At 51.8% G+C, this 26,941-nt stretch overlaps 13 protein-coding genes across 13 annotated transcripts; 10 read left to right on the forward strand and 3 right to left on the reverse strand.

Annotated features, from left to right (window-relative positions):
* Positions 1–444: 444 nt before the first annotated feature.
* Positions 445–1,361, forward strand: N7468_001704 (glutathione S-transferase family protein; the record flags this gene model as incomplete). The annotated part of the gene is made up of 4 exons (XM_058471001.1): positions 445–596; positions 661–667; positions 726–1,067; positions 1,152–1,361. 4 exons carry the CDS (start codon positions 445–447, stop codon positions 1,359–1,361), a joined length of 711 nt encoding a protein of 236 aa, XP_058334142.1.
* An 833-nt stretch (positions 1,362–2,194) lies between these two features.
* On the forward strand, positions 2,195–2,891 carry N7468_001705 (actin-binding ADF family protein; the record flags this gene model as incomplete). The annotated part of the gene is made up of 6 exons (XM_058471002.1): positions 2,195–2,200; positions 2,260–2,270; positions 2,332–2,480; positions 2,537–2,579; positions 2,644–2,692; positions 2,754–2,891. The coding sequence occupies 6 exons, from the start codon at positions 2,195–2,197 to the stop codon at positions 2,889–2,891; spliced, it is 396 nt and encodes a 131-aa protein (XP_058334143.1).
* A 1,231-nt stretch (positions 2,892–4,122) lies between these two features.
* N7468_001706 (cytochrome c oxidase subunit IV family protein) lies at positions 4,123–4,927 on the forward strand (the record flags this gene model as incomplete). Its single annotated transcript, XM_058471003.1, has 3 exons — positions 4,123–4,372; positions 4,524–4,717; positions 4,838–4,927. The coding sequence occupies 3 exons, from the start codon at positions 4,123–4,125 to the stop codon at positions 4,925–4,927; spliced, it is 534 nt and encodes a 177-aa protein (XP_058334144.1).
* A 1,171-nt stretch (positions 4,928–6,098) lies between these two features.
* On the forward strand, positions 6,099–8,172 carry N7468_001707 (F1F0 ATP synthase subunit beta; the record flags this gene model as incomplete). Its single annotated transcript, XM_058471004.1, has 6 exons — positions 6,099–6,109; positions 6,229–6,374; positions 6,515–6,600; positions 6,665–6,707; positions 6,845–7,161; positions 7,240–8,172. The coding sequence occupies 6 exons, from the start codon at positions 6,099–6,101 to the stop codon at positions 8,170–8,172; spliced, it is 1,536 nt and encodes a 511-aa protein (XP_058334145.1).
* Positions 8,173–9,628: 1,456 nt separating this feature from the next.
* Positions 9,629–12,121, reverse strand: N7468_001708 (1,4-alpha-glucan branching enzyme GLC3; the record flags this gene model as incomplete). The annotated part of the gene is made up of 8 exons (XM_058471005.1): positions 9,629–9,655; positions 9,714–10,344; positions 10,403–10,738; positions 10,794–11,485; positions 11,556–11,668; positions 11,721–11,820; positions 11,914–12,038; positions 12,091–12,121. The coding sequence occupies 8 exons, from the start codon at positions 12,119–12,121 to the stop codon at positions 9,629–9,631; spliced, it is 2,055 nt and encodes a 684-aa protein (XP_058334146.1).
* A 630-nt stretch (positions 12,122–12,751) lies between these two features.
* Positions 12,752–15,245, reverse strand: N7468_001709 (alpha-1,2-mannosidase family protein; the record flags this gene model as incomplete). The annotated part of the gene is made up of 6 exons (XM_058471006.1): positions 12,752–13,208; positions 13,269–14,035; positions 14,091–14,305; positions 14,364–14,525; positions 14,573–15,114; positions 15,178–15,245. The coding sequence occupies 6 exons, from the start codon at positions 15,243–15,245 to the stop codon at positions 12,752–12,754; spliced, it is 2,211 nt and encodes a 736-aa protein (XP_058334147.1).
* A 1,000-nt stretch (positions 15,246–16,245) lies between these two features.
* Positions 16,246–17,789, forward strand: N7468_001710 (uncharacterized protein; the record flags this gene model as incomplete). The annotated part of the gene is made up of 2 exons (XM_058471007.1): positions 16,246–16,447; positions 16,633–17,789. The coding sequence occupies 2 exons, from the start codon at positions 16,246–16,248 to the stop codon at positions 17,787–17,789; spliced, it is 1,359 nt and encodes a 452-aa protein (XP_058334148.1).
* Positions 17,790–19,073: 1,284 nt separating this feature from the next.
* N7468_001711 (uncharacterized protein) lies at positions 19,074–19,322 on the forward strand (the record flags this gene model as incomplete). Its single annotated transcript, XM_058471008.1, has 1 exon — positions 19,074–19,322. One exon carries the CDS (start codon positions 19,074–19,076, stop codon positions 19,320–19,322), a length of 249 nt encoding a protein of 82 aa, XP_058334149.1.
* A 196-nt stretch (positions 19,323–19,518) lies between these two features.
* Positions 19,519–20,608, reverse strand: N7468_001712 (aldo/keto reductase; the record flags this gene model as incomplete). Its single annotated transcript, XM_058471009.1, has 6 exons — positions 19,519–19,620; positions 19,688–20,008; positions 20,067–20,300; positions 20,354–20,411; positions 20,473–20,483; positions 20,540–20,608. The coding sequence occupies 6 exons, from the start codon at positions 20,606–20,608 to the stop codon at positions 19,519–19,521; spliced, it is 795 nt and encodes a 264-aa protein (XP_058334150.1).
* A 1,041-nt stretch (positions 20,609–21,649) lies between these two features.
* Positions 21,650–21,865, forward strand: N7468_001713 (uncharacterized protein; the record flags this gene model as incomplete). Its single annotated transcript, XM_058471010.1, has 1 exon — positions 21,650–21,865. The coding sequence occupies one exon, from the start codon at positions 21,650–21,652 to the stop codon at positions 21,863–21,865; it is 216 nt and encodes a 71-aa protein (XP_058334151.1).
* Positions 21,866–22,324: 459 nt separating this feature from the next.
* On the forward strand, positions 22,325–22,696 carry N7468_001714 (uncharacterized protein; the record flags this gene model as incomplete). Its single annotated transcript, XM_058471011.1, has 1 exon — positions 22,325–22,696. The coding sequence occupies one exon, from the start codon at positions 22,325–22,327 to the stop codon at positions 22,694–22,696; it is 372 nt and encodes a 123-aa protein (XP_058334152.1).
* Positions 22,697–24,077: 1,381 nt separating this feature from the next.
* On the forward strand, positions 24,078–24,689 carry N7468_001715 (uncharacterized protein; the record flags this gene model as incomplete). The annotated part of the gene is made up of 1 exon (XM_058471012.1): positions 24,078–24,689. The coding sequence occupies one exon, from the start codon at positions 24,078–24,080 to the stop codon at positions 24,687–24,689; it is 612 nt and encodes a 203-aa protein (XP_058334153.1).
* A 417-nt stretch (positions 24,690–25,106) lies between these two features.
* Positions 25,107–26,555, forward strand: N7468_001716 (uncharacterized protein; the record flags this gene model as incomplete). Its single annotated transcript, XM_058471013.1, has 5 exons — positions 25,107–25,205; positions 25,268–25,361; positions 25,434–25,603; positions 25,669–25,926; positions 25,995–26,555. The coding sequence occupies 5 exons, from the start codon at positions 25,107–25,109 to the stop codon at positions 26,553–26,555; spliced, it is 1,182 nt and encodes a 393-aa protein (XP_058334154.1).
* Between the last annotated feature and the right edge of the window lie 386 nt (positions 26,556–26,941).

Below are 26,941 nucleotides of genomic sequence, written 5' to 3' on the forward strand. Positions count from 1 at the left end.
TTATGTACCTGTGGCTCCTCAGCCTCGATGCAGCCGGCCGCAAGGTTCATTCGGGTGGCTTGTTTTTCTTCTCTATAACCTTTATCTCGTCTTGAGAATAATTACAAATAGGGCCCGAATTAATGTATGTACATAATTAGACTCGAATCTCATTACAAAAGTGGCCTTGAAGTACTATTGCTTAGGTAGCACTACCGAATTCTTCCCTTGAGATTGAGCTCTAGAAGCCCCCGAGCGGAGCAATTGGTACCCTGGAACTTGGGCTCTTAAAAGCCCCCGAGCGGAGGAATTGGTAATCCTTCGATGTCAAGCCCTGGAGCTCGGTGTCGCAATCCCCCATGTTACTAATCCACGTAGTTACCCCTCACCAGGGCATGGCGCGATAATAAGTAGCCGTTTCCTGCCATTTTTATGGACAATCTTTAACAGTGAACATATCTCAATATGGCCACCCCTAAGATCATCCTCTACACCAACCACCTCTGCCCATGGGCCCACCGAGCTCACATCGCTCTGAAGGAATCGGGGCTCGAGTACGAGGAAGTCATCATCGACCTGAATGTTCCTCGTGAGCAATGGTACCTGGATATCAACCCGTAAGTGCTTCCAGACAAGCAGGAGAGACCAGTGCAGCGCAAGGAGAGGCTCCATTCGAAGAAGGGGACCCGTCGCGCAGGATCAGATTACGGAACCCGAAATGAATCCACAGCTAATCTTGCTTTCAGCGAGGACTCGTCCCAACTATCTCATACAATGGAAATATTATCATTGAATCCGCCATTGTCTCCCAATTCATCGCCGATGCTCACCCTTCTCACCTGCTCCCTCCATCAGCCCCAGTTGAGAACGCAATCACCCGCGCGCGTATCAACTTGTTTGTAGATGCCTTCATCAGCAAGGTCCTCCCTCACTTGTTCGCTGGGATCCGCGCTGCATCAGAGCAGGAGCGTGATGCGGCCGCCGAGGCTTTGATCGCTGGTGTCTTGAAGGAAGTTGAGCCCCTCCTTGCGTCGACCGAGGGCAAGGGTCCCTTCTTCGGAGGCAGCGAGAAGCTTACATTGGCTGAGGTATGGCTCCAATCGCGTTTCCCTAAGGAAAACCTTGGATCTCTCAATTGCGAACGTATCGATGTGTTAACATGAAACATCTAGGTTCTGACGGGGTCTTTCTTGCTCCGAATCTTGAGCTTCGGCAAGCCCGAGCACGCCCTCGTCAGTACGAAGCTGCCTGTTCTCTTGGAGAAGGCCCCACGTTTCAAGCGCTGGTCTGAGGCTACCGTTAACCATCCAAGTGTCAATTTCATTTGGAACGAAAAGCTTGTCGCCGACCTGACTCGTGCCAAGTTTGCGCCCAAGGCCTAGGCTTCTACTTTCTTCACTGTGGTTTTCGCCCAAATTATTCACATGTCCTAGTTGAGTTCTAAAGAGCAGCCTAATATGGTATCTTGAAAATGAGATGCTATGAGTTTCCAGTGCGTTTCTCATACTCTTCTTCCGCAGGGCGGGGAAGTGACGTGTCAGGATGTAGTCCCATACTTAGGTAGGTTAAGAGTGCCCACATTTAGGTACAGTACATCGATGTAAGTTATGTACTTTGTGCTGCGTAAGGCCTCGGCCTTTGGCCTAGGGTAAAAGCCTCAAGTGGGTTGCTGTATCAGCAGAATGACTTGCAGGTTCGCCTGTCAGGATCTACATCAAGTCTCTCTCTTGTCGATGTATTGCGGTATGCGACGGTGGGATGGTTCGGGAGTCCTGGGACTAGGCTGCCAGCATTCGTCTGGATGCCTAATATAAAACCACATAAAACCATAAAATGCCCTCTCTTAAGTCCGAGCCACCTGAGTATCTCAGCATCTTTGGTACGTTGAGGTGATTGTTTATTCCCAAAGAGGTGCGCCAGCATCACGTGCAGGAACCCACCCCCACTATCGCAACGCCTGGGCAACAGAACCCCTCTGCCTCCTCACAATTCGATCCCCATACATCTCCTTCCCGTTGCTTCGTGAGTATTCCTCCTTCTTTGGTTGACCTTGAGTCGGTATTTGGTCTGTTCGTTCACGGTGATACCGACCAAGGCCTTGATCTCCGTCGTGGGGCGATTTATAATAACACAGCCACTGACATCGTGTGCCCGCCTTAGCTGACCTCGTCATCCTTCCCCCCTTTTCCGTTCTCCCTCATCCACACAAGCCATCATGTCTGTGAGTATAACGCAATGGCTTTTCTTCACATTGCTTGCAAATGCTGACTTGGTTTCTAGCTCGCATCTGGGTACGACGAAATACCACGAATCAACTCATTCCCTTCCAATTAATTGACATTTACCCCGCAGAGTTACCGTCACCGACGAGTGCATCAACAAGTTCAATGAGTTCCGCCTGAGCCACGGAAAGATCAAGTACATCATCTTCAAGATCTCCGACGACAAGAAGACCGTCGTTGTCGACGACTTCGGCGCTGAGTCGGACTACGAGGTTTTCCGTACCAAGCTCGTCGATGCCAAGGACAGCAAGGGCAACACCGCCCCCGTTACGCAGTCTACGATGTTGAATACGACCTTGGTGGTGGTGAGGGCAAGCGGTACGCATGCGCAATGTCCTTCTACATTTCTCAGCACCCCTCGCTGACCAGCCTAATCTTATAGAAGCAAGATCATTTTCATTTCTTGGGTCCCCACCAACGTCCCTACTCTGGTAAGTCCCAAGCAGGCATTTTTTTTTTTCAGCGGAATTTTCCAGCTAACCTCACATCCAGTGGTCCATGATTTACGCCAGCACCCGCGAGAACCTCCGAAACGCCCTTAACGTAGCCAACTCCATCCACGCCGATGACAAGAGCGAAATCGAGTGGAAGGCCGTCCTCAAGGAGGCCAGCGGTGGCAAGGCTAACTAGACACTTGCACCGGCTAGCATCGCGCTGCGCAGCCGGTAGAGGCTTTTGACCGGCACCCCCGGATTGCCGCGCTACGACCGAATTCATAAAACCTTTTTCCTCTTTGCATACCATTTCTCCTTTTTTTCCCCCCTCTCTCTCTTACCCTCTCCTACTTGCAATGCAAAGACCTTTACGACTACGGCTTTTTTCTTCCCTGGGTCGGACGACATCTTGTTTTGTTGTGTCTGCGTCTTTAAGCGGTTTGTATGGACCGTCGGTATGACTGGTCGGGCTCGTCTTGCTGGCTGGTTGGATAGACCGTGGTGGACAAGAAAATTGATCTTTAGGGCTGGGTGGCTGTAGATTTATCATGGAAATTTGACCGTCCACTTTTCCACTGTATTTTGATTGAGCTTGTAGTGCGGTTGCGATGGGAACAGCGGATGGTGGAATCATACTCTCTTGTCTGCGATACGTATGGCTACACGATACATGCAAGTCTGCCATAGACTTGTGATATTGATACTGAGAGTTTTGCTACAGACTTCCATTAATGGTTACTTAGCAGCCTTGATATAATTCCCCTGTAAGGATCATGTATAGAATGTCGGGGGGTAGGTAACTAATGAGACAATGTATGCCTCATTGTAGTGACATCAACTACCTACTATTAGGTAGGACTGTGTCCTCCCGTTCCAGCTGCCAAATTGTATGCAAAAGCAAAGAGCATGCCAGACTAAAGCCTGTGTGCGTGGAGAGACGAATGTACGCAGTACAAGTCTGCCGGGTACGAATTTCCGGGCTAGCGTTGGGTGAAGGTTTTTTTGGGGAGGCTTCAATTCATGCCAATAAGGTTATTGAGATAAGAGACACCTTGATTGTCACTAGACTGCCTCGATAGACCTCTCAGGCAGCATAGCCCAGTTACTGCCCCCACAACAAATCGTACGATGCGCCCGAACGAATGCTGAGAATGATGATGCTCCTCACTGGCAGGCGACGGCCGGGTGAGGCCACGGCCCACCAATCAGAGGGCAGTCAAACCAGAACGGCGCTAGTCCGGATCCTCGTTCTCTTTCCACCTCAAACCAGCAACCTCAGTCTTCCTCGCCCATCTCCCTTCCCCCCCTCCACTCACTTCTCCCGTCGAGTCCTCTGCGGATCCAGACTCACCTGGCCTCGCCATACCCATTCCATCATCCATTGACTCGTTTTCGACGTGGTCCCGCCACCTCCCACCTGCCGCACAATGTTTCTTCGCTCCGTCGCTCGCGCTGTTCCTCGCAGCCCAGCCGCCATTCGCGCCGGTCCAATTGCTTCCCTGAACGCTCTGAACGTCCGCGCTGCCTCGGACCATGCTATCTCGAACCCAACTCTTGCGGGCATTGAGAAGCGCTGGGAGGCTCTGCCCCCTCAGGAGCAGGCCGAGCTGTGGATGCAGCTCCGTGACCGCATGAAGGTTGACTGGCATCAGTTGACCCTCCAGGAGAAGAAGGCCGGTATGTACTATCTACTCCAAGCCAGAGGTCGATATTTTCTGCCTTTGTGCACAAACCCTGTCTTTCCGGAGGCCGTCACAGAGTCTCCTATATCAGGCTATTTCACGTTCTATCGCAGCCGCTAACATTCGCTCTCTTTACTTCCTCACAGCCTACTGGATTGCTTTTGGTCCCCACGGCCCCCGTGCTGAGGCCCCCAAGGGTGAGGGTCTCAAGATTCTCTTCAAGGTGTCCCAGCTGCTCGCCGCCTCTTTGGCCCTCTTCTACACCATCCACCTCTTCGCCAAGCCCAAGCCTAAGACCATGTCCAAGGAGTGGCAAGAGGCCTCTAACGAATACGCTAAGGTACTTTCCCCCTGTTTCCCGCGAGAATTCGCTAGTGGATGGCCGTTATTGGCTTTGATGCTTCTCCTCGCTTCCTGATATCCGAACATTTGCTGACGCGAAAATTTCTTCCCTCTTTAGGCTGAGAAGATCAACCCCATCCACGGTGTTGGCAAGGAGGGTTACGAGGGTGCTGGCTTCGTCCAGAGCGGCCCTGCCGAGAAGTCATAAAGTGGCCAATGGCCCGATCGGAACGAACAAGGTGCAGATATCGACGTCTAAAGAGGGGGGAGTGTTCGTCCATGTCCGACCGAGTGGTATCGAGGACATTGGAATCCCAGACCTCGGCACATTTACTAGAGCCTGCCATGTTCCCTCCTGGGTAGGAGGGGCGAGCCTCTTTGGCGCGTCTTGTTCGGCATTATTTTCTACCCTTTTTTTTTGTTGGCATACTAAAATGCGTGTATCCCGTACTTGTGCTATAATCAATGTATCTCTTTTGTAGCCATAGAGAAATATGTTGGATTTTCCCTCTTTAAAGGCTGTTCCAAGTACTCATGTGTATGTTGTTGACCTGGTTATACCTTGGGCGCATCAAGCCGGAGCGTTTCGGAACAGCGAAGCTCGTGCGGAGAACCCCTGTCGACCGGTGCCATGTCCCCGACAGCCATTGAATTAGCTAGCTGGGGCGATTTTAGCAGAAGCAGTATGATTCATGCAATTGGAGGGTGTGTCTGCATGTTTACTCCATGGACATTCTCCTGATGTTTGGCGGAGGTGGCTTCCAAAGACCCTGTTTCCTTCGGAATGAAACTCGAGGGTCCCGGTTTTACACGTCAGAGATTTTCTGCCGGGGAAAGCTCCTGCAGGTCAGTGCAGCTCTCTTGGGAGGTCGAATTGGGGATAATGCATAATTTTGAGCTCTACAGTGGCGATTTACACAGATAGTCGAGCATTTCTACGCCGTCTTGTGTACTCCCATGAAGCTTGAAGCTGGTAGGGAGCCTGCGTATACGTCGAGGGTGGATTCGTCCCTGTTCTCGGATGCCAAGCGGGTCGGTGAGACTGTGCGAATACCCCAGCAACCAGATGGAAAGGTCCCAGCAACAAGTCAACCCAACATGATTATAGTTATTGTAGAGCATGGGAGAAGACTGAAATTGAGCAATTATAACATTAGCAGATGTAGATAAGCAGCCGCTACGAGAGGGAGCGCAGCTGGGGAGGTCAATGAGGTCGGTTCATCACGGGACCATCGGCAAAACCGCCCCGGAAAGGCTAAGGGCGCCCAGTTCCCGTGCGAAAGAGTCCACCAACCTCTTCCCATCCTCCTCTTCCCTCTTTTCCTCCATCCACACCTTCCCTATCCTCTAATACCACCTCGCTCTTCAACACCTCCATCATGTTCAAGAGGTATGCCCTGCTGCCCTACACTCCCTCCCCCCCTTTCTACGGCCATTTTCTTCGCTTTTTGGATCTTTTTCACCCCCTAACTCGTGTTTCTTAGCGGTCTCGCCCGGACCTTCGGGGAGGGCTACTTTTGCCCGGCCGACCCCCGTCGCCCGCGCTTTCCAGCCTGTCCGCTCCAATGCCCTTCCCGCTCTCTCTGCTCGTCTCGCCAGCACCGACTCTGCCCAGGTCGGCAAGGTTCACCAGGTCATTGGTGCCGTCGTTGACGGTACGTGTCCCGAAATCCCTGGCGGATCTGGGGCATCGCGAAAATCTTTTTCCGGGCCCCAATTCATCCAGAAACGCATCGCAATCGATCTCAATCGTCTCTCCTGGACTCTCTCTGACTGATTCCTTGCGATATTATAGTGAAGTTCGAGGGTGACAAGCTCCCTGGTATTCTCAACGCCATTACCACCGATAACAACGGCCAGAAGCTCGTTCTGGAAGTTGCTGTATGTGCTCCTTTGATTGGCTCATCCCTTGAGCAAGCTTCAGAAGCTAACCTTATCTCTATAGCAACATCTCGGTGAGAATGTTGTCCGTACCATTGCCATGGATGGTAAGCTACCTTCTCCCTATGCTGAGCCGCCGAGTTTGTCCCTTTCCACCGCAAAGGGGGACCTACACTCCCGATCGGCCCCGACGACCGTCATAACAAAAAAGAAAAAAAAAGGACCTTCCACTAACGCCGCCTAGGTACTGAGGGTCTGAGCCGTGGTGTCGAGGCTCACGACACTGGCGCCCCTATCAAGGTCCCCGTCGGTGCCGGTACTCTCGGCCGTATCATCAACGTCACTGGTGACCCCATTGACGAGCGTGGTCCCATCAAGGCCACCAAGTTCAACCCCATCCACGCTGAGCCTCCTCAGTTCACCGAGCAGTCCACTGAGGCCGAGATTCTGGTCACTGGTATCAAGGTCGTCGATCTGCTTGCCCCCTACGCCCGTGGTGGTAAGATTGGTCTCTTCGGTGGTGCCGGTGTCGGTAAGACCGTGTTCATTCAGGAGCTGATTGTGAGTTTCTCTTTTCCTTTTTTTCCGGCTTGCTTTCCCTTCCTTTCAATGAGTGCTGGATTCTAATCATTTAATTAGAACAACATTGCCAAGGCCCACGGTGGTTACTCCGTTTTCTGTGGTGTCGGTGAGCGTACTCGTGAGGGTAACGATCTGTACCACGAAATGCAGGAGACTGGTGTCATCAACCTTGACGGTGACTCCAAGGTCGCCTTGGTGTTCGGTCAGATGAACGAGCCCCCAGGTGCCCGTGCCCGTGTCGCCCTGACTGGTCTGACCATTGCCGAGTACTTCCGTGACGACGAGGGTCAGGATGTGCTGCTCTTCATCGACAACATCTTCCGTTTCACCCAGGCCGGTTCCGAGGTGTCTGCCCTTCTGGGTCGTATCCCCTCTGCCGTCGGTTACCAGCCCACTCTGGCCATTGACATGGGTGGTATGCAAGAGCGTATTACCACCACCCAGAAGGGTTCCATTACCTCCGTCCAGGCTGTCTACGTGCCCGCTGACGATTTGACTGACCCTGCCCCTGCCACCACCTTTGCCCACTTGGACGCCACCACTGTGCTGTCCCGTGGTATCTCCGAGTTGGGTATCTACCCCGCTGTCGACCCTCTCGACTCCAAGTCTCGTATGCTCGACCCCCGTGTCATCGGTGACGAGCACTACAACACCGCCTCCCGTGTCCAACAGATGCTCCAGGAGTACAAGTCTCTCCAGGATATCATTGCCATTCTGGGTATGGACGAGTTGTCTGAGGCCGACAAGCTTACTGTCGAGCGTGCCCGTAAGCTTCAGCGTTTCCTGTCTCAGCCCTTCGCTGTCGCCCAGGTCTTCACTGGTATCGAGGGTCAGCTTGTTGACCTGAAGGACACCATTGCCTCCTTCAAGGCTATCATCAACGGTGAGGGTGATGACCTCCCTGAGAACGCCTTCTACATGGTTGGTGACTTCAAGTCTGCCCGTGCCAAGGGTGAGAAGATTCTGGCCGAGCTCGAGGGCAAGGCCTAAATGTAATTTTGTCATTTGCTAGCTAGCGGCGGCTTGAAAGCCTCTCAAACCCTGTACAACGCCTCTTGAACTAGTATCAAACTTGTTTCCATTTTCATCTTCCAACTTTTTTTTTTTTGGAACCTCCGCGATCTTTGGTGCTTTTTCCATGCCCAAAACCTTTTCCCTTTTGTCCGAAGTCTTTCCTTTTGTCCGGTGTCCTTCCCATTCGACATCATTTCTTATAGATGTGTGTATAATACTCCGTCTCATGAGAAAAAGAAAAGAACCCTACCATGGGATTTGGACTCGAATTCTTCTGGTTCTTGTGATGTCGTCGGTGGTTGATACTTTGTCCGGAAACGGAGGACGAAAAGTTAGTAAGACTTGGGGATCGTTGTTCTGGGATCATGGAATGTTTGCTTGCCATGCTCGAAGGGAAGAAGAAAGATGCGTTGCGAATGGAAACTTGTGGAAATACGAATCTTGGGCTAGTGACGGGGGAGAGGAGGTGGACGTGCCATGTCTAACTGAGCGAGTTGATGAGATTCTTTTCCCCCTTGCGGCATTTTAAAGCCTCGTCGGACATGCATCCCGTCTGGCTGGCTTGTGTTTCATTATTGTGTATTTAGAGTTGAAAACTCCATGGCCTTGCGGCGGCCTTGAGAAACCTTGGTGCTCAATTGTATTTTCCTTTGTGGTGACTGTTGGTTCTGGTAATCTGTCCCTGTAGTATGTAGTTTGTAATTTTGAGAGGAGGACTTCAAGAGTTCCAACGTAATATGTCCAGTCTTGTATGTAGAAAAAAAAATTCCCGACAACAGTTTGGTATAGCAGCTCTAAATGGGTGCTGGACGGTGTACGTTTAGAAGTGGGCATAAACTCGAAGAACGTTTGCGATGTGTACTAGAACTGGTGTGCAACTGGAACAAGTACAATCGTGCATAACGTCCAAAATAATGTTACTTCTTTGCTTGTTTCGACCTACCTTTCCTCCCCCCTCCCCCTTCCTCCCTATTATCCAACGGCCATCTATTACTAGTGGTAGTGAGAGGAATGACTTAGCGTCCAGCATGCTTGAAACTTCAGCATCCAAGCATGAAGACATCGCCTTGCTGAGAGGGCAACATCACGTCCTGCTGGCTCAAGTTGGCTGCTGGAGCAGGATTTGAACGTCTCCGCAACGCATCTACTTGCAGTCCTGAAGAACTTGCAGCTTCTTGTCCACCGACACTGGCGGTAGTCTCTACTGTACTATCCAGGAGCCTCAGGCCCTACCGTGCGGATATGACTGCTATTCTTCGGCTGGCTTACAAGAGCCCAAGTGGCAAATATTCGTACCAAGACAATTTTCGAACTGAAAACACCCTACAACTAAGCAATCTATGACCAAATAAGGTCAAATGAATGGCTGGTCCAAATCCAAATATGCAATTCGCCGTGTATCAAAACATCATATTCCCTCTTCCCTCCGACCTTACAGCGTCTCCTCTAGAGCGAGAACCTAGACCGGCAAGTTAGAATGGAGAAGACAGTGAAAAGAGGACGGGGGGGGAACTCACCAAAGCAGTTCTCGTAGGGATGTACACCTGAGTGAAGTTGCTCCTTCCATTCCACGGCATGTCAGTCGTGAAGAAGCGAGTCTCCTTCAGGTTCCGGCCCAGGCCACCGAAGGCAGGATCATCAGAGTCCAGGACAATACGGTAAGTACCCGCAGTCTCGACCCCGACCCGGTAATCCGTGAAGCTCTGGGTCGGATGGAAGTTGAAGATCCACAGCAGCCCAGCGCGCTCGAACACAAGGACCTTGTCCGACTCATTCTTCAGGCTGATGTATGCCTGCGGCGCGTGCAGCCAGCCGTACTTCTCCTCGGTGAGCTGCATGGCGCGGTCGAATTCGTTCAGGAATCGGTACCGCAGCAGAGGGTCTTCGGTCAGGTTCAGTTGGCGGCGTGCGTACCAGAACGAGTTGCCGTTGCCTTCGCGGGGGAAGTCGAGCCATTCGGGGTGGCCGAATTCGTTGCCCTCGAAGTTGAGGTAGCCTTCACCGCCGAGGGCGTGGGTTACGAGGCGGATTAACTTGTGCATGGCCATGCCGCGCTCGATGATGGGGGTGAACTCTGTTAGGACGGACATGTTTGTGTACATCTCTTTGTCGCAGAGCCACATCATCAGGGTCTTGTCTCCAACAAGGCTGGATGCTGTTAGTCTTGCAGACTCCAAGGTTTGATTTTGGGTTTTATATCACTTACGCTTGGTCGTGGCTCTCGGCGTAGGCAATAGTCTTCTCGGCATGGCGACGGTTTGTCAATGTGTGTGCCAGATTCCCCATGTCCCACTCGTCGTCGGACTTCTCTTTGAGAAGCTTGATGTACATATCCGGGATAGCCATGGCGAGACGGTAGTCAAAGCCGACGCCACCTAGAGCATGTGGAAGGCATAACGCTGGCATGCCCGAGACATCTTCAGCGACGGTGATAACCTCGGGGTAGAGGCTGTGCAGCATTTCGTTGGCGAGGGTAAGGTACGTCACACCCTCTTCATCCACCCCCGGGCCGAAATACTCATGGTAGCCACCAGAAAAACCCCTGCAGATTATCAGCAATCAACGACTTTGGCTATGAGAAAGGGGGTTCCACATACGTCCCGATTCCATGGTGCTTATAGAGCATACTGGTGACACCGTCAAACCGGAATCCATCGAACTGGTACTCCTCCATCCAGAACCGCAGGTTACTCAAGAGGAAGCGCAGCACTTCATGGTTACCGTAGTTGAACAACCGACTGTCCCACAGCTCGTGACGGCCCTTGGCACCACCATGGAAGTAAAGGTGATCCGTGCCATCGAATTCATTAAGTCCGTCAAGTACATTCTTCGACGCGTGGCTGTGCACAACATCAAGCAGAACCACCAAGCCTAGACCATGCGCAGTGTCAATCAGTTCCTTCAAGTCCTCTGGTGATCCATAGCGACTACTCGCAGCGAAAAAGTTATTAATCTGGTATCCGAAGCTGGCGTAGTACGCATGCTCCATGATGGCCATCAGCTGAATAGCATTGTAGCCCAGATACTGAATGCGGGGAAGCATGTTCTTGGTGAACTCCTTGTAGGTTGCCACGCGGGTCTCGGGGGACGAGATACCCACGTGGGCCTCGTAGATACGAAGGCTCTCGGGCTTCTTGGGCCGCGCGTTCTTGAAGCTGTAGCGGTCGCTCGCAGGAGGGTTCCAGAACACCGCGTCGTATGCAGGCGAGACGCTGAGGTCTTGAACGACGCGCTTGATCCACGCAGGGACACGGTAGATACGCTCTCCGCTGGGCAGAACCATGGTGATCTTAACAAGAGCCCCCCTATGTTAGTATTTCTGGCCTTCTTGATTTACTCTCTTTGGTTCCACGACTTGCCTTAATCTTGCTGTCATGGGGAATGGCTGGGGTGCCGCCGTTGGCCGGCACCGTCACGTCCCAAACCCCGAAGTTATTCTTGGTCATTGTGTTGGCATTGACGTCCCAGTTGTCTGCAAAGTCTCAGTATTGCAGTTCCTAGCAGTCCGACAGCGGGGGACGTACTGAAATCGCCGACCAGCGACGCTTGCACCGCGTTAGGTGCCCACTCGCGGTATGTGATATCACCATTTGGAAGCGCATGCAGACCGAAGGTTTCGTAACCCTGAGAGATGAGAAGAGATCGTTAACGATAGGTTCTCTTTGGAAGCTTGCGACGATTGGAACTGCGCCAAGGCGGACAGTCATCGAGGCCTACCCTGCTAAACTTCTCCAGTCCACCCTCAGACCGTTCGATATCGGACGCCCATTTCTGCACCAAGCTGTACCGCTGCTTCAGCACATCCTTGTGTGGTTCCAGCCACGGATCGATTGTGAGGACACCTGGGGCGCATTAATTGAGAGCGCTCTCCAAAGCGGGGGGAAGTGACGATACCTGTTCCGTCGGGGATCACAGCTGCGGACATTTTGAGAGATGAAGAAGAGAAGAAAAGAGGGGAGGTCGCATCAACCCCTCTCAGGGTACGAGTATTCCCCAGCTGGGGTGATTGGCTGCCGCAGCTGCGATTGCGGGTGGAGATGTGGAGAGCTCGGGCCCCGCGATGTTCTGGATCTGCCCACTTTCCAACTTTCTGGTGGTTTTTTTTTTTCTTAAAGGACATGGCTGGATTAAATTAGCTCAAACAAACTATCTTGTTTTGAAGGCAGACCCTTCTTTCATTCTCGATAGGCTAGGGATTACACAAAAAGAATGATCTGATAAACGGAGCTCTTTCCATGGAACTTCTCGCCGGATGCAGAGCTTGGACCTGCGCCGTTCCAGGCGAAGTGTGACGTTGAAAAAGGGGCAACACAGCCCTGGAAGGATCGATTTTTTTTCCCGTTTGACTTTTCTAGCTTGAAGATAGTTTTATTTTTCTACGGCAATGTTTTCGTAGGAAAATTTAACCTTGATGTGGAGCTGGAATAATGGCAGGAATAGTCCAAGTTTGTAAAGTATGACGTCTCCGGGGGGGCGGTTTACTATACAGGCGTAATGTATACACAAGAACCCCAACCACTTCTAAAATAATGTACAGTGGAATTTAGTCTCCAGCCTACGACGCAGGACTCGGAGGCAGTTCGCCAGAGGTCCAATTTTTCGCGGTCGGTCCCAACTCAAATTCCAGTGTGCCACCCTGCGCAAATACATCGTCCCAGGTCAACCAACTCTTCGTCCACGTCTTGCCGTTGACCTTGAGGCTTTGGACCTGAATGTTACTGTCGCCATTCCCATCTCCACCGGTCGATGTGATCTTCAAGGTCTTGGAATCGCCCAAATCGATGGTCATGGACGAGAACCAGGGCGAATGAATCAGAAAGGTGGTCTGTCCCGTAATGGGATACAGACCGATCATGTTCCAGAGGAGCCAAGTCTGCATTGCCCCTGCATCGCTGTTTCCAGGCAGCCCGGTCACTCCAGTGGTATAATCGGCCTTGGCGACTTGGCGGGATCGCTCGACAGAGAGGTCTTGCCGGCCTAGGTAGTTGTACAGATAAGGGATGTTGAACATCCTTGGGAAAATCCGTCAGCGATTACGGATCATAGAGAATCACGGAAGACGGAAGACTCACGGCTCGTTGGTTGGATCGAAAATAGTCCCGCTAGACCCCTTGGCCCCATCCACAAACATGATGTTCAACCGGCTGACCACGGTATCAGTGCCATTCATCAGCTCGATCATATGCTTCATATCGTGAACATCGGCAAAAGAATAGCCCCATGAGCTTCCCTCATAGAAAGGATCAGTCCAGTAGCCACCAGCGTTCAAAACATCATAGTCGATAAACCCCGAGGTATCGCGCGGCACGACGAAGCCCGAGAACCCAAGCGAAGTCTTGGCCGGGTTCCAGTGATTCCGCCAGTTACGCGAGCGATTGAGATACTTCTGCGCATCGTCGTCTTTGCCTAGCCCCGAGGCAACCTGATACAGGGCAAAATCGTTCGCGGCATATTCAACTGCCCGACTAGCCGCCCGGCTGAACGTAGGAGTGATGTAGCCGTACTGGATCCAGTCGGGGAGCGCGCTACGCCCGTCGTGAGTCGACGAGTCTGGTGCCATCGGGTCGACGGGGTCATTTGGTGGCGTGACTTCGGCATCCTGGACCATGGCCTTATATCCGTCGTCCCAGTTGACGGCACCGCGGACGCCCTTGACGTATGCATCGGCGAGCACGTTGTCGGCATTGGAGCCCCCTTGGGTGCGGCCATTGTAGTTAGATGAGCGGGCGTCAGGCAGATAGCCGTCGTGTCGGTAGATGTCGATAAGTGACCGGATCTGTTCTTCGTATGAGGCAGGCTGGAGCACCTGCATCAACGAGGTGCCGCAGCGGAAAAGATCCTGCGATGGAGGAGTCAGGAGGTTCGTATTATGAGGCTCACTTCAACGGACTTACCCAGAAGGTGAAAATGTCTTGATAGTATGGTTCAGATGACGACCACCCGGGGTTTTCTCCGGTTTGGTTGGTTGGGATTAAATGCATAAAGTAAAGAGATGAGTACAGGAGACTCAAACTGGTGGCATTCGTATTGTCTGTCGTGATCTTTGATAGAACCTTTGTGTTCCATTCCGAGACAGCGTCGCTCACAACCGATGAAAAGGAGGTCTTTGCTGGGATCTCACCGTTGAGCATTGTCGCAGGCTTGCTGCGTGGAGATCCATGAAATACCCACACGAGAGACAACAGTGCTCTCACTGAATGCAAAGACAGCACCGACACGGGTGGAACCAGACGAAGCCGAGGCAGCGCCGCTGGGGTCCTCGGTACTCTTAGAAGAACCAGTCGCTGTATAGGTTTTGTTGCTAGTCGCGGACGACTCGAAATAACCGCCTAGAAAATATGAGACTGGACTCGTCCAACGCTCAGGAAGCACTTACAAAAGTAGAGAGTCCAGTCCGGTGCCTCGTTCCATCCGTTGTTATACACACCAGCGCCTTCATAATGCCCGTCGCCGAAAACAGTGATATTTCCACCTTCATACCCCTGGCCGAGGCCCTGGCCACGGAAAGATGGCAAGACATGAGAAACATCCACCAGCACATTATTTGAAGAGGCATTGGGGAAGGTATATTGGAAAATCCCAGCCCGAGAGGACGCACTGAGCTCTACTGTGACCCCCTCTCCCGTTGTAGCTTTATAATAGCCCACAGAAGCCTCGTCCGTCCCGCTGCGAGGCACGGTGATATTGGACAAGGGGTCACTGACATCGCCAATCAGGGGCAACTGGGAGACGGTACCGTACTTGGGTGCTCCGCCGGTACCTTGCTCGTGCATCAGACTGAACCCAGAGAAGTTTCCTTGGGGCAGATAGCCCGAGTACGCGTCTGACTTCGAATCGAAGAGATCCGGGCCAATCTTGACCATACCAAAAGGCCTCGCTGCTCCGGGGAAGTTGTTGCCACCACCCTCGGTGCCCATGCTACGCACATGTCAGTAAATGATCACCCGGTCACCCGAAGAGGTCGCTCAATGGCAAACTCACAATGGATCAACATGCTGCGTTAGATCCTCAGCAGCCGCAGTCGTAAGCAGGGCCAAGCCTGCGACCATTCTAGGTTGATGCATGGTTGCTTCAAGTCTAGGATCTCTACGGCAATGGTCAGATACTTGAATGGCGGATGCCAAGGCAATAAAAGAAAGTAGGCCACCCGTTTACACTAATGTAGTAGAGATCTGCGGGGATACTCTCAGCCTCTCACACATGGAATACCCCCCAGGTGGAGGAGGCGATTCCCCTGCGACGCTACTAATAGACCAGATTTCGGTGGGGGCCAAAGCTGGCTACCCTGCAACGAAGATATCTCGAGACAATATCGCATGATTTCAAGACCGTGTGCTGCGAGGTTATCGATGATGTTCTATTTTACTTAGGCACCGCTTGACCAAAAAGAATGGAAAGGACATTGGCTCTTACGCGCATTCTGAGAATGATTGCAATTCGACATGCTCGAGGAGCATGAATGCCGCCAACTGGTTCCTGAATAGGATCTACCAACCCCGCTCTCTATGGAGTAAGATCCCCCGAAATTGCCGACCCATTCCAATGCAGGGCCAGGGACGAGGAAGTCCCGAACTCCGAGGACTATGACCAGGGACGCCTTTCAACCTCTCACTTACGGAAATGGTCAGTGCCACTTATTTGCACAATTAGGACTGCGTAGAGCGTGATATAGCGCCCCGTTCCAGCTCAGGTACTAACCTACTAATCAGCGATGGTCTCACGGCCAAGTCAGCACGGATCAGGACCTGGCTCCACGAGAAGGGCTGTACATGAGGAGTCCGGTCATCTTGGAATTCCTCCAAGGCTGCAGTCGATTACGCAGTACAGCCATGTGCATGGGCTCTCCAGATAAGGAGATAAAAGCCGTCCACAACCGCAAAGCAAGAGACCTCGAGTCCGGCTTTGAACTCCGTAAGCAAAGTTTGACCGCCTTCCGCCGATTCGACAATATCAACGCTTATTATACCACCTGAGGGGTTCGACCTTTCTTTTCTTCACATATGACAGGTGCCATTTGGGTTTGCACAGTCAATCTTCAAGTTTCAAGTCATGGTCGCCTCTGAGGAGCCAAGCAGTGCGCATGGCCCCAGTCCCGTGGATGAGTCGACCGCCCTCCTAAGGTCCGGCACGGCTACGAACGGTGATTTACGAACAGCAGATCACCCCAATGGCTCGTCCGAAGGTGACTCTAGCCAGACCGATGGAAAGCCGCTAGACAAGATCCAGATCTTACTTCTCTGCTATGCCCGCGGTGTCGAGCCTCTGGCTTTTTTTCTCCATCTTCCCTTACATCAGTCAGATGGTCAAGGATAATGCCGGCGTCCCTGACTCAGATATCGGCTTTTACAGCGGACTTATCGAGTCTCTGTTTCCTTGACCCAAGCCATTGTCATGATTTTCTGGGTCGGGCATCTGACCGAATCGGACGCAAACCAGTGCTCGCATTTTCGTTGTTCGGTGTGACGGTCGCCACAGGCCTTTTCGGCTTCGCTAAAACCATCCCGCAAATGATATTGTTCCGATGTCTGGCCGGCGTCTTTGCAGGAACCATCGTCACGGTCCGGACGATGATAGCCGAGCACAGCACTCCCAAGACCCAGGCCCGAGCATTCAGCTGGTTCGCCTTCGCCGGAAACCTGGGAATCTTCCTCGGGCCGCTCATCGGAGGCGCCCTTGCAGACCCGGCACACCAGTACCCAGATACCTTCGGAAATGTTGAACTCTTCCTGCGCTTCCCATACGCGCTTTCAAGCCTGGTGATTGCCCTTATATCGGCCACAGCCGCGGTTTTCACAGCCCTCTTTGTCCGTGAGACGCTGGTGAAGGAACCGGAGACGACAGCCGAAAGCAACGAAGAGTCTGCATCGGATACCCCAGTCAAGAGCGTCAATCTTTCCACAACGGAGCTTTTAAAGTCACCCGGCGTAGCTATCGTGCTGTACGTCTACCTCCACACCATGGTCCTTGCAAACGCTTTCACGGCTATCATCCCCGTGTTCTGGTACATCCCTCCAAAGCTCGGGGGGTTTGGCTTCAGTGCCCGGCAGATTTCCCTCATGATGGGCCTCAACGGTTTCGCACAAGCTTCGTGGCTGCTGTTGATCTTCCCTGTCCTGGCACGGCGAGTCGGCTCAGATGGCGTCATGCGGATATGTGGAATCGCCTACCCAATCTTCTTCATGTGCAACCCTGCCGCGAGTGCCCTATTGCGTATTAACACCGAAGTGTCCACCACGGCATTCTGGGTCTTTGCTCCTATCGCACTAGCACTCGGCAGCGGTGTGGCGATGAGCTTCACGGCTATTCAGCTTTCCTTGAACAATATTTCACCTTCGCCGCGGGTGCTAGGGACGCTGAATGCACTGGCTTTGACCGGGAGTTGTGTTGTGAGGGCTTTCATTCCTGCCCTTTTCACTACTCTGTTTGCTCTCGGGGCAAGGACTCAGTTCCTGAGAGGCTATGCTATCTGGGTCTTGATGTCTTTGATTGCTGGCGGATTTGCTATTGTAGTGCGATATCTTCCAGAGTCGGCCGAGACTCGTGATCGTCGTCTTAAACGGGAGAGCCGGGAAATAGTAGCGGCATCTGGATAAAGAGAGAAAAGTCTTGCGTGTACATCTGTATACGAGTTTTGTTCATGAACGTGATGATGGATATAAGAGCATATTCAATTAGAAGAATGTTTTCATGATTATCGGGCAGAGCTGGAATATCTTTGACACAGAACCGAAGCCACCTGACTTTACATAGGATACGATTATCAATTAACCCCCCTCACGGCGTACTCCGGAGGTATCCCTGAGCTAATATCCCACCAACTAAGCCAAAAGGCACTATATCCGCACATGACTTGCGGATATGCCTAGGCAAGCCTGATATAGCACACCTCTAGCTGGAATCCGTGACAGATGGACAACTAATCGGTATGCTTTTCAAATTATACGGGCAGCCGGTAGCTCTTTTTGTCTAGGAAGTCTAGCTATTTTGAATCCAGTTTCGAGTTGGCATGAACGATTTACCACACTAGCCCTACACTCTTTCTTCCCCATCGAGATTTTTGATCCAAATGTTGACATCTAACGGCCTCTATAGAACATTGATTCAAGAAGCCAAGACCCGGCAGAAAACTCAATCATGGGGCGGTGGCACAGTGGTAGCGCGTGAGATTGCAATATGTGTGTGAAACACCACGCATTGAAGATCTTAAGGACCCGTGTTCGAACCACGGTCGTCCCTCGTTCTTTTTTTTTTCTTTCGGTTTCATTTTTCGGTTCATGTTTTACGCTGCGTACCCGGATTTTATCCTAGATCTACTGTTCCATAGGATCAGGGCCAAGCTAGCAATGTTTTAAATAGCCACAAGGTTTTGTTTACACCCAAGGTCGGGTTCGAGGTGGAGTAGCCTCTGGATACGAGCAGTAAGTGACTGCCGGGCGGCTTGCAAGGACTCCATTCCTGCAGACACAAGCCTGAGTATTTATGCGATCAACACTGGAGAACGCATTTGAATCGACTGTTCTAAATGTGGCCCTAGAATTATTTTGTCAGTTCAAACGAAACATAAACTAGATCGTAAGCTATTCAACATGACCTATTCCGCTTGGTCGCCTGAACGTGGGGGCCGTATTCGTGTAAGCCGTCCCGCCCCTATAATTTGCCAAATGATCTTGAAATCCCTCTGGCCACTGACAAAACACGTCAAAATTCTAGTATGTACGAGTATCCCGGAGAAACTCCCGGCGTGCAAAGCTAATGAAAGCCACCGGCCAGCTGGCGTTGATTAATTCCATCCTTCGTCCATAATTTTGACCTCCGATCGCTATCGCTCAAGCTATACCCAGCCAAACCTATGCAATGAAATCAATATGCCCAGTATAATGGACTGGCTCAGACAAAAATTGACTGGTCAAACTGCCGAGCAGGTTGCCGCAAAGAAGGCAAAGAAGCGAGGGGCCAAAAACTACCAAAAAAAGGTGCGCGCGCGCGAAGCAGAGCTTCGGCGTGCGGCTCAGGGAGGTGGCCATAAAAGCGCGAGGTTCTTCTGGGGTCACCCATTCGAGTCATACGATCACGCTCGCCATGGCAAGCGAGATGCACAGCGTTTCAAGAGTTTCCCTCAGAAGTAGCATTGAACGAGCAAGGCCGTGCACGGGTCTTAGAACGAGAAATCTTTCAGATATGTTCATTGGCTTATGCCAGGCTGTTTTATTCTTTATTCTCCGGATCCCAAGATACACTGACCTGTCACATGAATTGCACTTGTTGTTTCCTTCCACAATCGAGTACCGTTGTCTTAACAGCCACACTTCAAATGACGTTCGTTCACTCCTCCAACTTCGCAACAGTCGGATCCCACGCAACAGGACTATACTCATCCGTCTCCAGTTCCTGCACTTCTTCCTCCGTAAGCGCAAAATCATAGACCTGAGCATTCGAGATAATTCGCGACGACGTCACACTCTTAGCAGCGGGATATGCCCCTTATCGATACTCCAGCGATAAGAACCTGCGCCGGCTCCTTCCCGTACTTCTTCGCCAGCTTCTGAAGAACCGGCTCATCGAAGCGCGCTCCACGCACAATCGGACAGTAGGCCTCGACGAAGACGCCCCGCGCATGGCACCAGTCAACGATGTCCCGGCGAGCAAGCCACGGGTGCACCTCCACTTGGTTGATGCTTAAAACGCCGCCTTTCCCCTGCCCGCGCTCGGCCTCGAGCTCGCACATATGCTGCTCTAGTTCGTTAAGGTGGTGGACGCCATAGTTGCTCACGCCGATGGAGCGGACTTTCCCGGCCTCAACGGCCTCGACGAGCTAGGGCCGGTGAGTTCATTGTAGGGTGGATGGGGGATGGGGAAGGAGGTGGGCTTACGGCTTTCCAAGCGCCTTTACGGCCTTCAGACCCACCATAGGGCTGATGGAGGAGCATGAGGTCGATATAGTCGAGTTTTGTCTCGGAAAGGGTTTTGTCGACGGTAGCTTTGGCGTCGTTGTAGTTGATTTTTAGGACTTTGGACGTGAAGAAAATCTCGCTGCGGGGGAGGCCGGATTTGAGGATGGCACTGCCGCAGCCAGCTTCATTTTTGTATCCTGACGCTGAGTCGATCTAAACTCTGTATTAGTTTCCTACTAGCAAATTTAGGGAACATGGTGGCGTACATGGCGATATCCGGCCTTGAATGCCTCGAGGCAGCATCTTTCCGCATCTTCTGGGGGTCTGTATGGTGGTCAGCTAAGAGTTCCCGAGAGCTGACTTGCAGCAGGCAAGAGTTACACACGTTTGATAGACCTTTGATGCAATAGTTAGTCACGAGCATGTAGATTTGGTATTAGAAGTGTGCTTACACCAAAGCCTAGGCGCGGGATCTCATAACCGCTGGCAAGTTTGATTGTGGAGGGGATCGACTTTGCCATTCTGAGCATTGTTTAGGGATGGGAAAACGGACGAGGACAGTCTTTCCTTATATAAAGGTGAAACGACTGATCAACGTGTATTCCAGGTTGTCTCCAACGTTCCTCATGTTCGTCATGGTGGGGCTCGGAAGCCGGAAGATCGTGCGGAGCCGGCTGCATCAGGTAAATCCGGACTATTTCCACTGGAGATAATGCACTTGGCGGGTTTACAGGAGAGGTTGGTCTAATGAAGATAACAATTCATCTTGCGGAACAAGTTCTGACTGGCCCCTCCGTCGGTGCTTTGCATAGTAGCAGAACATGTGATCTGGCCGCAAGCACAAGGAAGCCAAAAGGTAAGCATTTCTTAACCTTCCAACAGCACTTGCAGATTACTGGTAAACTTAAGATAGGAAGCTGCTGTAAGTCCGACGGGAGCTAGTTCAGTTCTCTCCACCTAAGATCAGTCTTGTGGTTGCCTTACGCCCTAGCTTGCATAGACTTGTTCTCCAATTCCTGGGCGCTCAGATCGACTATAGCAAGATACATAAGGAACAAGCACCTGCAAGTCAGATCATTCAGGCACCCAGTACTGGGTACGCGTGTCTGAAAGGAAATCCTTGTGCTGGGCGCCGGATAGGGTGTTTGGGTCACTGCAACCCTGGCGAGACTGCTATGTAGAACATATGTCCAAGACTTAACGTGTGATAGGCCACGCTAAAACATGAGTGAAAACAAGACCTCGGCACTCAGAGCCACAGCGTATTGGCTGTGAATTGGGGGTTGATGCGCTAGCCCAGATATTAATTGGCTTGATGTTAAGCCCCACTTATTCGGGGCTAAAGTCTGGATGGCGTATGGGTCCCCCGGGGGTCTTCGCACGCAATTGATTTGTCGGGCTTTTATGTTTTTTGGGCTATATTTGGATGCATAGAACGAAGCTAAGCTCCGACGACACACCTCAACGGAATAGACCGTTCAACAGCGTCAGTCGGGAAACCTCTGGTAGTCACAATTCAACCAAGGGTTGCCAGGTGACATCGAATCTGTGCAAAAGAAATAATGCTGAGATGGGAACAGTGCAACCGCGATCTTACCATTGCCACGTCCCTTCTAGAAGGAAGAGAGAGCCCGGACGGCAATAAGAATACTGTTTCAGAAAGGGTCCAAGAAGAGCCTGGCGCACTTAGCGTCGTGGCGCGGGCCAAGTTGGCCAATGTTATGGGGGCGAAATCGCCATTTGTAGTATTCGAGATGCACCAAGGCGAATGTGCATGAAGGGGGCCAATCTTAACCAAACCGAGGACTCCTGCCACGAGTTCCGCGTGCTTTTCAGGGCAGCCGTTCTGCCAGTCCTACTGGACGATCTGGGCGATCCGATCAGACCTTGCTATCTGTGCTATTTGTAGGTTTGGGGTTCATCGTCGGCCATTCGGCCCCAGCTATATAAGCACTTATCCCGCCAAGGGCTTTTGAGAAGGGCAGGCCCCGTGTCTTTCTTTAGCACTTCGTCTTTCGTATTTGGCATTGGATTTTGAATCATTCTTTGGCTTAATATAAGCGGCCGACCGCCACCATGGAGAACAGAGCTGACGAAGGTAAACTTCAATCCAGGAATCTTGCGACCACACACTAACATCGCGTCCCACCCCCAGGCCTCATTCCCGTCGCATTAGAAACTGCTGCTCCCCCCACACACCCCATTAGCCCAATGTCAACCGACAATCGCGTAAGCACATGGTCCGCCGCGCCAACAGAGTGCTCGAACATGATGCCCGCACCGTTGTATGGACAAGTCGTCCACCCGAACGACCGACCCGTGGCTCCAGAGCCCTTAAAGGGATACCCGGGCCAACTCGGGGTGGACGCACACCAGTCACACTACCCTCTACGTCTCCTTCAGACGTAAAAGCCTACCCTGGGCAACCGATCGAATTTCTTAATGGAGGTCCTCAGCCCTATGTTACACCTTTCGGGCAGCCGACTGGATATGCGACTGCGGTGCCTTTGCACTCGCTACAATCCGCACCGGCGCCAGTGGATTGTCCCAGCTGTGGATATCGGGAAATGACGAAGATAGAGGGAGTTTCAGGAAACACAGCCCAGTAAGTTTTGCTCACTGCTGAACGGATGATCGAGAGATCAGAAGACGTATATTGAAGGGATGTCGAATCTGACTTTCCACCTAGTGCCTGGGCCGGTATCGCCTGTTTCCTCTGCTGTTTAGGGTGTATTCCGTATATGATGGATTCTCTCAAGGACGTGGATCATCTGTGTGGGCGGTGCCATGTGAAACTCGCAACTTGGCACAACAGTAAACGCATTCAGATCTTCCAGACTCAAGTACAGCCGCCAGACCCCAGCCGGGAGATGCGTCCACCACCGCCACCAACACAATGATCCTTATGTTTGATATATCCTATTTTCTTCGATTTACGCCAGGTATGCGTTCTGGTGCCTTGGTTTGGACGTTTTTGGCGTGATACCATCTTTTGCTATGTACGGTTGGTAATTGGACTCGAGCGCAGAATCATGAAAGGAGGGTGGAATTGCCAGCCCATCATTTACGATATTTATTCACGAATACTCCCCCATTGCCTGAAGCAGCGTAAGCATGAGAACTTGACGTGGATTTTGGAGTTTCTGTCATGAATGGTATGGTAAGAACAAGGGCAGTCATATTCCATACTTCTTTTGAGTGAAGTTCTCGATTGGTATAACAGTCTGCACGCATAACCTTGCCATAATAAAGGCTATATGCTCTCCTAGTAGGGATGAAATCTCAACGGTGGATGACGAGGTGCTCCTAGTATGACTTCAAGTCCAGTACAGCAGCTCACCTGTTATATCAGTCTCCTCCGTTTCTTTTAGGCCACCACCACGGCTCAGTGATGATCCGTCTGGTATCCGTCGGTCTACGGTCATGATAGTCATAGCTTGCTAGAATGTCTTCAACCTACTTATCTCAAAACATAGTGGATCATGCAACAAAACGGCACTATTGAAGCTCATCCGCCAATGCCCAGAATCCGCTCTTTATTCAAGCTGAAGAACAGCGATGCCCGTTCAACCGTACAATCCGAGCGTAAGTCCTAAACTACAATGTCTTACATCTTCCAACGGCTTACCATGGGGCTCAATGACTGCAATGCCTCGGCTCTCGCCAGACAAAGGAAAACCAAAATGAGATTCTCAAAACCCTTCGCATACTCTTTGTGTCAGCATTAAACATGCAAACAATGGCACTGGAGGCTTGGGACTTCTTCTACTGACGCTGTCTCTCCCGGCCGTTCTTTTTCTTACGAGCAGTGCATAAAATGGCCATCCATTGCCACGTAAAAATTATTCACCACCAGCGACAACAAGCTTCAACAACAACGCGTCAACAGCAACGCTAACTTGAAAATGTGCATCATCCATTTCACAACTTGTGACGAGTGTGGTCATCTGTTAGAAAGGATCATCGATTTCTGCCCCCAGATGCCCCGACATGTCCGCTAGCAACGCGGGTGCTTGCGCCCACTCGAGAATTGAGCGGCATTGCCATCATGGACTCCATCCTCGCGGTCAATGTGAGCAGAATCAGTATGACTCGGCTGATTATCTTGGAAGCAGGCTGCCCTACTCGACTGGACTTTCATCCAATGAGGGCCAAATAGTAGGATTTCCCCGTCGTTTCTCGCGGGAGGAACCCGACTCTTCTGCTTCGAGTGGCTATTCGACCGACTCTGCTGATTACTCGACCGAGTCTCCTGGCCACCTGGACACCCCGTCTGAGTCTTCAACTGAGTGTGGCTACACCACCTGTTCTTCAGAATCCCCAAGCGAATCTGAGACCGACGATGAATGGCCCAGCTCAGATGAGGATGGATATGCTCGCCCTCAAGGGCAGGACTGGAACACCCCTGCATATACTATCAACGCCCCTGCAGATACTATCACCGGCCATGTTATGGGCCAACCTGGTTACTCCGCAGGCTGCGAGTATGGATCTAGTCAAGATGGCTTATCCTCATCGGTGTCTACGAGCCACAGAACTTCTGCTTTGACCTCCACCGAGGGAAGTCATTATACCCTCAGCTATTACTGTCGGCTTACTTAGTCACAGCTCTTTGCTGAACATAATCTCGGTTTAACCTGCGGGCCGGATGGTTAGTGCGCTGGAAAAGATCAGACATGGTCTAGGTACAGCTAGAGAATGGGTTGCTGGATTTGCTGGATTTGCTAGGCTCTGATATTTTTCATTATAGTTATCTCACATAGACTGCGTTGGTTTATCGATTTGACCTTTTAGCTACAAATGCATGCTTTTCTTAATTTACCCGGCGATTCATCCGACTCCCATTCTTGGACGATTCGGGAGTAAACAGCATCGGAGTTGCCCCGATCATCCCACCCTTCGGGTATTTCCCCCAGATGGTGACGCCCCTCACCCCCACGTTGTTTAAAGGGCGCGTCGAGTCCTTTCAATTGATCTTCCAAACCTTTCAGCATTCAACATTCTATTTCAGAAGCCATCATGTCTAAGCCAGCTATCGGCTTCGTCGGCCTCGGAGCCATGGGCTTCGGCATGGCCACCCAGCTCGTCAAGCAAGGATACCCCGTGCACGGCTTCGATGTATTCCTGCGTCGGTCGAACGTTTCAAAGCTGCCGGTGGTATCCCAGCTTCCTCGCTACAGGAGTCCGCCAGTGGAAAGCAATACTATGTTTGCATGGTGGCAACGGCGGCCCAGGCGCAATCAGCTCTTTTCGGCGAGGCCGGTATAGTATCGGGTGTGTACTTGCGTTGCTAGAGAATCTACCATTTACGACGCAGAACACGCTAACAGGCAATCGGGATAATAGCCTTACCGAATAACGCGACCTTGATCCTCACTTCCACGGTCCCGGCTTCATACGCCCAGTCCGTTGCCGCGGAGCTGCAATCCATTGGCCGTGGAGACATCCTCTTCATCGACGCCCGGTCTCTGGCGGCGCAATTCGTGCTGCACAGGGAACCCTCTCAATCATGGCTGGTGCGTCTGACACGGCACTAAAAAGCGGCCGGTTCTTGCTGGAGGCCATGTCGGACTCGAACAAGCTCTATCTTGTTCCCGGGGGCGTCGGCGCCGGAAGCAACATGAAGATGGTGCACCAGGTGCTTGCGGGAATCCATATTCTTGGTGGTAGCGAGGCAATGGGCTTTGCAGCTCAGCTTGGCCTTGATGCGACCAAGGCCGCGGAAGCTATTAAGGCTTCAGATGCATGGTCATGGATGCACGAGAATCGATTGCAACGTTTGTTGGAAGAGGACTGGCACCCGGGAGCTAGTGCGATCTCAATTATCCTGAAAGATGTCGTAAGTCGTGCCCAAAGCTTTTTCGAACTTCTTCACAGAAGGCGATTTGCTAATTCTTACTCTTGTAGGGCATCATCACTTCCTCCGCCCGACAAAACCAATTTCCCCTCCCACTCTGCACCTCGGCCGAGCAGGTCTACCTCTCCGCCGTTCTGCAAGGCAACGCCACCGTCGACGATGCCTCTATGGTCCGCCACTACTATAACAAGCCTGTCCTGAGCGTCTCCGACACCCGGTCTGCGACCGAAACAGCCGAAGCCCTCCAACTAGTATTGGACATGATGGAAGTAACGAACCTGGTCGCGGCCGCCGAGGCCGTGGCATTTGCGCGGCACCTCAAAGTCGACCTCAAGCAATTCTTCACGCTTGTCAGTGATGCCGCAGGATCCAGCCGGCAATTCGTGACTAAGGGGCTGGAGATGATTGAAGGACGTATCGGCGAGAAGGCCGGGTCACCCACGATCAGCGATGCTATCGCGCGCTTGGAGAAGGCCGTGCAGAAGGCGCGGGATTTGCACTGTCCATTGTACCTTGGAAACTCTGCGCTGAATGTGCTCTTCCTTGCTAAACGAGCTGGTCTGGAGAAGGAGAGTAGCAGCAGCGTGATTAAGGTCTTTGGCAGCAATTAGAAGTATATAGAGTAGCCGCATCAATCTATTTGCATTCAAGTTGCCCTATGTTCACTTTTTGACTGTTTCTGCCTGAACCAGACTTATTACACTGTCTTTTGCTTTCAGCCCTCGCTCAAAATGAGGCATTCCCCCACGTCTATCCATTCCGCGGGTAGTATGGTCCGGTCTTACCGCCGGAAGAAGCATCAAGACTCATATTGACGTAGCCTCGTCGGCTAATAAAAATACATACAGAGTCACAATAAAAAAGGTTTAGCTGCCAAATAGTTAGATCCTCCACACGACATTGTATTCGATGACGAGAATGCATACACAGAGCATGAGTGAATGCCCTCCCCAACATTCTGATCGGGCCATAAAATCAATACTTCAAACCCCAGATA

The sequence above is a fragment of the Penicillium chermesinum genome (assembly GCF_028974085.1).
Source record: "Penicillium chermesinum strain IBT 19713 chromosome Unknown utg000002l:1.0-5270490.0:1.0-5274688.0, whole genome shotgun sequence".
NCBI lineage: Eukaryota > Fungi > Ascomycota > Eurotiomycetes > Eurotiales > Aspergillaceae > Penicillium > Penicillium chermesinum.